Source organism: Piliocolobus tephrosceles, chromosome 20, assembly GCF_002776525.5.
Source record: "Piliocolobus tephrosceles isolate RC106 chromosome 20, ASM277652v3, whole genome shotgun sequence".
NCBI lineage: Eukaryota > Metazoa > Chordata > Mammalia > Primates > Cercopithecidae > Piliocolobus > Piliocolobus tephrosceles.
The window spans coordinates 10,268,077-10,277,133 of record NC_045453.1 but is presented as its reverse complement, the minus strand read 5'-3'; the positions used below and the strand labels follow the sequence as shown (position 1 = coordinate 10,277,133).

General features: G+C 54.8%; 1 protein-coding gene across 1 annotated transcript in view; it reads right to left on the bottom strand.

Moving 5' to 3' along the window:
* Positions 1 to 2,066: 2,066 nt before the first annotated feature.
* SRC (SRC proto-oncogene, non-receptor tyrosine kinase) overlaps positions 2,067 to 9,057 on the bottom strand; it is a 63,264-nt gene continuing 56,273 nt past the window's right edge. Inside the window, exons 10-14 of the mRNA XM_023227945.1 lie at positions 7,762 to 7,941; positions 6,425 to 6,501; positions 5,523 to 5,676; positions 5,236 to 5,367; positions 2,067 to 4,946 (exon numbers count right to left, since the gene is read on the bottom strand). Coding sequence (XP_023083713.1) covers positions 4,738 to 4,946; positions 5,236 to 5,367; positions 5,523 to 5,676; positions 6,425 to 6,501; positions 7,762 to 7,941 — 752 coding nt within the window. The 3' untranslated portion in view covers positions 2,067 to 4,737. The remainder of the gene's footprint in view (positions 4,947 to 5,235; positions 5,368 to 5,522; positions 5,677 to 6,424; positions 6,502 to 7,761; positions 7,942 to 9,057) is intronic.

The window sequence follows — 9,057 nt, the reverse complement described above, 5'->3', positions numbered from 1 at the left end:
AAACATTTTACTTTTCTCAAAAAGAAAAAAAATGCATGCAGAATTAGGAGTAAAACCAACTGAAGGCAGAAAAGGAAGGCTGAGGGGACATGGAGCCCTGGGGTATCATTTCCCCTGGAGACACCTGGACACTACACAGGGCCGAAGGAGGGGACAGTGAGGCCAGGAGACTATGGTCCAGGCAGAGTGGATGACATCTCTTGCCTCTGCACGGCATCTCTGTGTGTCTAGTCTCCCTTACACACCGAGTACAGTACAAGCCGACTGGACACAGGCCCAGAGCGAGGAAGTCCCAACCAGGGAAGGAGCCAGAGACAGGAGGGGGAGAGACAGAGCAACTTTCCCACCCGCCTTCCGAGTTACCCATGTGGCCAGGCCTGGGATCATCAGGGAGAACGTCACCCAGTCCCTCAAGTGCTTGTTCTAGTAGGCGGGCTGACAACCTCTGCGGATTCCAGGGCATCAGGGAGAGCTCCCAGGGCCGGTCTGTGGCCTCGGAGTTGTGCTTTGCAGGATGAATAGGAGTTTGCCAGGTTGTAGAGCAGGAAGAAAGGGCATTCCAGCGGTGAAAACAGCCTGGGCAAAGGCATGGAGGTGTGGGAGGGCCTGGGAAGAGTCAGAGATGTGAAGAGGTGGATGGGGAGAAAATCTGAGAGGCAGAAAGTGAGGGTGGGGACTAAAGAGAGAGAGACAGCATCCAGGCAGAGGAAAAGAGACAGAAATTAGCAACAGTGAGACAGAAAGACACATAGAGAAAGAAAAGGAAAATCAACCAGGTGCAGTGACTCACGCCTATAATCCCTACACTTTGGGAGCGCGAGGGGGCAGATCACCTGAGCCCAGGAGCTCAAGACCAGTCTGGGCAACTAGCAAGACCCTGTCTCTAAACACACACACACACACACACACACACACACACACACACACACACACACAAAATTAGCCAGGGTATGAGGGCGTGCACCTGTGGTTCCAGCTACTCAGGAGGCTGAGGCAGGAGAATGGCTTGAGCCCAGGAGGTGGAGGTTGCAGTGAGCCACTGCACTCCAGCCTGGGGACAGAACAAGACTCCATCTCAAAAAAAGGGAGGGAGGGAGGGGAAAGGGAAAGAAAAGAAAAGGAAAGAGAAAGAAAAAAGCAAGGAAGGTGGGGTGTGGGATTTTAAAAACCTACATATTAGGTACAACGTACGCTACTCGGATGACGAGTGTACTACAAAATTCACCAGTATATGATTTATCCATGTAACCAAAAACCACTTGTAACCCCAAAAGCTATTGAAATTTTTAAAACTTAAAAAAGAAGAAACAGGAAATTGATGTAAGGCCAGAGAGGGCTGAAGAGGTACTGACAGACAAAAGAGAGGAAGACAGAGAAAGGCTCAGATGGACAAGGAAGAGGAGCGAGGCCCCGCGGTGGCGGTCCCGCCTGTGCCGGCGCGGGGGGTTGGGGTTGGACCCTGCCACGCCGCGCATGCGCACTCCTGACCTGCCGCGGCAGCACGGGCGAGAGCTTTGTCCCCGGCGTGCTCGCACGTGGCCCTGCGCCCCCGGGCACACGTGGGTCCCGCCGGGAGTGGCCAGTGCTGCAGGTGGGAGCCCAAGCTCACACGGGTCCACACGGGCACGCATGCTGTCCCCACCCACATCCACGTGAACCCAGCTGCACACCTCGGTGCCCACACACACCAGGAGCCCACAGGCTCATGAACCCCGTGGATCTGTGTTCACACAGTACGCACACAGCCAGAGCAAGCGGACCGGCTCACCTCATCCCGTTAATGCCCAAGCACACACATCTGGGACACATCTCCACGAGCCCAGGCTCACAGACCACCTGAACAGCTGCTCACACACAAACATCCAAACACCATGTCTGCGAACAGAGCCCACGCACATACTCCCATGAACAGAAAGGCACACGCATCCAGGTACGCTCCCACCAGCAAGCAGAGAACACCTGCCACAACGTCACATCCAGACCATCTCTACTCCCGAGACACACACACCCACACACACACACACCCTTGTGATCTCCAGATGCCACCCTGACCCGGACACTATGATTTGTTGAAATCCATTTTTAATTAAGCGATGTTGCGGCCAGAGTTGACTCCGGTGTACAGGTGTGTGATCTGATGTATATTTGTGTAAAATAAATGTGTTCGTGTAGACGGTTGCAAATCAACCTTCAAGACTGCGTGCTTTGGTGGTGGGGAAGGAGGGAGGAGGGGAAGGGTCTTTGGGTGTTTCTTCAGCGTTTTCAGGACTTTTGTGGATCGATCCAGCACCCCTGCCCTGCACTCCTAGGAAACACGTGAAGAGCACACACAGTAGCATTCTCGTCGTGTATTTGTGATCTCCTCTAGGCAGGCCTGACAGCCCCACCCACTCCCCAGTGTCACTGCTACCATCCACCACGGCCATTTGAGTCCTGAACTTGTCATGCTCGGGGAAGTCCTGTGATGTGTCTTCTCCTTCTCCCAGGTGCTCACCCCCAAACACAGGTGCAGATGTGCACAAACAGCCACATTCTGCCGTAGCTGTCTCCAGTCTGATCATGTCACCCCTGCCTTGGCCTGAAGCCCTCCAGCTACTAGTACTGCCCAAAGACCCCTCGAGGGGCAGTTTGTTCTCGCATATTCCGCCCCATCTTGCTCTCCAGCACACAGTAGATGTTCAATAAACTGTTGATCAAATTCTGAGGTCTGCTTGTGTTTAATCAGACAATATGCAAAGTATTTACAACCAATTCTGGATACCCCCACCCCCCCATGTCTGGGCCTTGGAATTTGGGACCCCCAGGCCCGGCCCAGAGCCAGGGGTCCCCCAGGCCTCTGCATAGTCATCTGAAATCTACAAAACACTGTTTAAAAAAAAAAAAAAAAGGACAGTATTAAGACACCTTACACAAAGGGCCTTAGGCAGTTGGAGAGGGATTTAAGAGCTCGCTGGGGTGAGTGAGCCCAGATTTGACTGGAATGGACGGGAGAAGACTTGGGTAATAAACATGTATGAAAGGAACAGTTGAAATTTCATAGGCAGGCACTGCTTGACCTCCTTCCCCACTGGCTGGGCCTGGCTGACTCAAGAACCCCTGGCAGTGGGAATGTTATTGCTATGATGAGGGGGCCATGGTGAAATGTACATGTTTGGGGGACGGAGCGGGGGGGGGGCATTTTTACATGTTAAATATGGACGCACATGGAGACACACACACATGCACACGCACACACACAGGGACCCTTGGCAAGATGCCACAAACTGTCAGCTGCCCCTTTACACTTGGGCACACTGAGGCCCAGGGAGAATCTACCACATACCCTAAGGCTGAACAGAGCCAGAGCCCAGTCTCCTGATGTCCCAGGGCTGGGCTCACCATGGATGTCCTGCCACAGGGCCTGGACTGGAGCTGAGCAGTTGCAGAGGCCATGGCCACATGTGGGGCAGACACTGCAGCCCAGAGAGAAAGCAGGGGCCACCCAAGGTTACACAGCCAGTCCTGGTGCATGGCAGTGGGTAACACGTCCTCTTTCACCCCCGCCCAGGCACTCTTTTCTCTCCTCATGAGTTAAAGGGTGCTGACTTGGGGAGGAGAACAGGGCCAGGAATTGAAATGCCACAGGACAAAGTACGGGGAAGGAGGCCAGGACCAGGGCCTCCTGGACTCTTGGCTCTTCTATGTCTGTTTGATTGCCTCCAGAGCCCCGGGGCTCACTCCCTTTCATGGCCGGCTGGCTCTGAAGGTCAAAAATCACCCACAAGCTGATTGAAGCCTCTCTCTCCACACTTGCATCTTTCACCCTGATTCCCAGCTCAGCCCCACATCTGCCTCCATGCTGTTCCCGACAGCTGGGCTGAGCGGGCAGCGGCAGTGGGAATCTGCCGTCTCGAATGCATCCTCAGACCCCTTGTCTCCTGGGCTGTCCCAGTCTTTCCATGATTCCTCCGACGAACTGTTGGTTCCTGAGGACGACAGAGGGAGCACCAGGTTCCAAGCCCACCTCCACTCTGAACTGCTCCGTGGCCTTGGGCATGTCACATCCCCTCTCTCGACTATCTCCCCATGGGTGAAATGGGGGCAAGGAAGTGATGATCTCGAAGGGTTCGTCAGGTCTAAGGGGGGCAGGGTTTGAGGGGGTACTCATCCCACCCACCCACCATCATCAGGTCAGGCGAGGCCTCGTGCTGCCCAGCCTGGGAGCAGCGGCAGAGGGTCTGTCTCGGCAGCCTCCACCTATAGGTGTTTCCAGAATGGATGGCAAGGGGCAGGGTGGCAGGCAGGCAGGCAGGGCCAGGGGCCCATCGCTCCTCTTTGGAAAGGCTCTTTGGCCAGCTCTCGACATAGACCGGCGGTGGCACAGAAGTGGGGAAGGAATTCAGTGAGTGGAGTAGGCTGAGGCTGGAAAAGGGCACCCTCAGCCCCGGCCCCAGCCCTTCTCCCGGTTCTTCTTCCGGAGACCCACGGAGCTCCAGGAGGGAGTGCGGGGAGGAGCGTGTGGCTACAGCAGGAGCCGGACAGAGTCACTGTGCTGGTCTCGCACGCCTGCCGCCCTCTCGGGCCACCCTAGGTCCAGAAGCCCCTTCCATGCCACCAAAGAGGGAGAGGCCTCGCCCCTGACAATTCAGCCCCACAGAGAGAGGACCAACAGCAGGCAGGCAGAGTGGGGCAAGCCCCGAGACAGGGGCCACCCAGCCCAGAATCCAAGCCGAGAAGCCGGTCTGGGCCCGCCTGCACCTAGAGGTTCTCCCCGGGCTGGTACTGGGGCTCGGTGGACGTGAAGTAGTCCTCCAGGAAGGCCTGCAGGTACTCGAAGGTGGGCCGCTCCTCAGGCTCCTTCCGCCAGCACTGGCACATGAGGTCGTGCAGGGACTCCGGACACTCCGGCGGGCAGGGCATCCGGTAGCCCCGCTCCACCTGGTCCAGCACCTCGCGGTTCACCATCCCTGTGGGCAGAGCAAGACATGGGGAGCCCACTCCAGTGAGGAAAGTGGGGTGGGGGAAGCTGATGGGGAGGACAGCGAGGGCTTCCTGCCTAGGACAGGTTGAGTGTGACCATAGGTAGGTCCTGTCCCCGAAGCTGAGAGCATGGACCATCGAGAGAGCCTAACATCAGATGCTCAACTTCTTTGTTGTACGGATGGGGAAACAGGCCCAGCAGGAGTCATGACTTGCCCAAGGCCACCAGGGCACAGGGGTTCGGGGACTAGAGACGGGCCATGAGGACCTTCTTACCAGGGTAGGGCACCCGTCCCTTTGTGGTGAGCTCAGTCAGCAGGATCCCAAAGGACCACACGTCCGACTTGATGGTGAAGCGGCCATAGAGGGCAGCTTCCGGAGCTGTCCACTTGATGGGAAATTTGGCACCTGCAGGAATGAGAAAGGTCGGGGCAGCTCTGACCTCCTGTCACGACCACTCTGGTAGATAAGCACCATGAGGAATGACAGATGAGGAAACGGACTCGGAGCGGGACGTGACCTGTCCCAGGCCAAGCGCAGCATACCACACAGTCCCTGCTCACCTTGCCGGGCCGTGTACTCATTGTCTTCGATGAGCCGAGCCAGCCCGAAGTCGGCCACTTTGCACACCAGGTTCTCTCCTACCAGGATATTGGCTGCACGAAGATCCCGGTGGACGTAGTTCATCCGCTCCACATACGCCATGCCTGAGGCGATCTGCAGGCGGAACCGCGAGAGCCCGGCTCAGGTGCCACCCATGCCCTCCCAGGGCCACATAGCACCCCAGAGCTGGAAAGCCAACCACCCCTTCCCCACCCTCCCCACACTTCTTCAGGCAAGTGAGGTCAGTTCACAGTAAATGCTGTTGACATCGAAAGCAGGAGCAGTGCTCCGCGGGAATAGGGAGCACAGGACAGAGGGTAGAGGGCAAAGGTCAAAGGGAGGCACAAGATTAGATGCAGCCAGGAAAGCGAGGTGACCATGGAAAGAGGCCCCGGCGGACCCAGACACAGATGAGTGCCAGGTCCTGCCTGCTGCCCAAGTCTCCTCTCTGAGCCTCAGTTTTCTCATCCGTCCAGTGGGAATAACAGCCAGTCCTCGTCACTCCTGGTCGTGATGAGGATTAAATGAAAAAAAAAATGCTTGTTGAGCACTGCCTGCAGCAAGCGTGAACACATGTCTGCTGAGCGCTACATGACCTTTATACAGACGACAACTGAGGCCTGAGGTCCCACAGTAAGTCAGTGACCCCTGATGCCCAGGTAAGGGCTTTCTGTTGCCCAGAATCACCACTCAGGGCACCTGTAAGCAGACCTGGTAAATACGTGCAGCAAGATCAATGAGTGTGGAGGCAATCAAGGTAGGCGTCTTGGAGGGGGCACTCAAGAGGCCAGAAATGGCTGCACCAGATGGGACTGGGTGCTTGAGGACCAAGGGTGTGGGGAGGCGGGAAGGGCTGACTCACCTGAGCAGCCATGTCCACCAGCTGAGGCAGCCGCAGGTACTTGCCCGTCTCCCCCTTGAGAAAGTCCAGCAAACTCCCTGGGCAGAGAGAGATCCAGCTCCAGCTCCTGCCCTGTCCCTCTGCCAGGATGCAGTGATTCCCAAAACCCGTCCTCCCAGGCGGCTGGCCTTGCTTTAACTAGCACAGCAAGGCCTCACTCAGTGCTTATCACTCAAAAGGCAAGCAGGACGGGAAACAACCAGAAGTCCACCTCCAGGTGAACAGGTAAACTGTACTAAGGCAGACAGCAGAGTCCTGCTCAGTGACAACAGGAACAAACTGCTAGGAGACACAACAGGGATGCATTTCAGGCCGAGCGTGGTGGCTCCTGCCTGCAATCCCAGCACTGTTGGAGGCCGAGGCGGGAAGATCACTTGAGCCCAGTAGTTTGAGACCAGCCTGAGCTACACAGTAAGACTCTGTCTGTACAAAAAAATACCAAAAAAAAAAAAAGTAGCTGGGCAGGGTGGTGTGCACCTGTAGTCCCAGCTACTTGAGAGGCTGAGATGGGAAGATCAATTAAGCCTGGGAGGTCAAGGCTGCAGTGAGCTATGATCACACCACTGCACTCCAGCCTGGGCAACATAACGAGACCTCATCTCAAAAAATAAAAAATTAAAATTAAAAAAGTAAAAAAGGAATGCATCCCAGATGTAAAAGATTCTATGTAATAGATTCTAGAATAAACAAAACAAATCTATAATGACAGAAAGCAGATCAGTGGGTGCGTGGGTTTGGGGCTGGAGGGTACTGTCTGCAAAGGGCACAAGGAACTTTCTGGGTGATGGAGATGTTACATAACTTCATTATGGTTAGGGGTACACAGTAAATCCACTTGTTAAAACTCACTGAACTGAACACTTAGAAGGGGTATATTTTATCATATGTAAACTATACCTCCAAAAAGTGGAATTCTGAAAAATAACTAATTAGTTTAAAAATTACTATGGCTCACACCTGTAATCCCAACACTTTGGGAGGTGGAGGTGGGAGGACTGCTTAAGCCCGAGTTCGAGACCAGCCTGGGCAACACAGTGTCCCATCTCTACAAAAAATAGAAAATTAGCTGGGCCTGGTGACACACACCTGTGGTCCCAGCTACTTGGGGGGCTGAGATGGGAGGACTGCCTGAGCCTGGAAGGTTGAGGCTGAAGTGAGCTATGACTGTACCACTGCACTCCGGCCCAGGAGACACAGAATTTGGCTCTGCTGCATTTCATCTTTGAAGATGCCCATTCTAGACATGAGGGGAAATGAGGCTCATGCCCCCTGCCCCTGCCCGGCCGCCCAGGCCTCACCCTTGCTCATGTACTCTGTGACGATGTAAATGGGCTCCTCCGAAACCACAGCATACAACTGCACCAGCTTCTCATGCCTCAGCTTCTTCATGACCTGGGCCTCCTGCAGGAAGGCCTCTGGAGACATCGTGCCAGGCTTCAGGGTTTTGATGGCCACTCTGGTAGTGCCGTTCCAGGTCCCTGTTGAGGAGGGATGCGGGCTGCCTCAGTGGAGCCCCTCAACTCCTACTGCACAGGGATCCAGGATCTGCTTGCCTGGGTGTTGGTGTCAGCTGTGGCCTCCACAGCCATGTGACAAACCCAGTCAAAGCCTGGGCCCTTTGTGAGCCTCAGTCTCCCCATCTGTACAATGGGTACAATAGCAGGGTGCTCCTCATGGGATTATTACTAGGGTTAAATGCTCAAGAACCAGTAGTTGTTGTCGGGACTGTGATTTATTATTTATTTATTTATTTATTTATTTATTTATTTATTTATTTAATTTATTTGAGACAGAGCCTCACTCTGTCGATTTGAGACAGAGCCTCACTCTGTCGCCCAGGCTGGAGTGCAGTGGCACGAACTCGGCTCACTGCAAGCTCCGCCTCCCAGCTTCACACCATTCTCCTGCCTCAGCCTCCCAAATGGCTGGGACTACAGGCGCCCGCCACCGCGCCCAGCTAATTTTTTTGTATTTTTAGTAGAGACAGGGTTTCACGGTGTTAGCCAGGATGGTCTCAATCCGCCTGCCTTGACCTCCCAAAGTGCTGGGATTACAGGCGTGAGCCACCGTGCCCAGCCCGGACTGTGATTATTAAGAATGTCCAGGCCGGGCGTGGTGGCTCACACCTGTAATCCCAGCACTTTAGGGAGCCGAGGCGTGTGGATCATTTGAGGTCAGGAGTTCAAGACCAGCCTGGCCAACATGGTGAAACCCTGTCTTCACTAAAAATACAAAAACTAGCCGGGCGGTGGTGGTGTGTGCCTGTAATACTGGGTACTTGGGAGGCTGAAGTAGGAGAATGGCTTGAGCCTGGAAGGTGGAGGTTGCAGTGAGCCAAAATTGCGCCACTGCACTCCAGCCTGGGTGATAGAGTGAGATCCTGTCTAAAAAAAAAAAAATAGTCCTTAAAAGCAGCTTATTAGCCTGACAGATAGGGGACCAAGGTTCCAACTCAACCGTTGTCACTCCTGGGTTGGTCATGTTCCCTCTGGCAGGACTTTGAACGTGCCTCATGTGTTAGCATGCAGTGTGTACTGGTGGAGGCCAGGGGTGACGTGGAGCTGGCCCAGGGACTGCTGAGGCTGCTGCCAGAA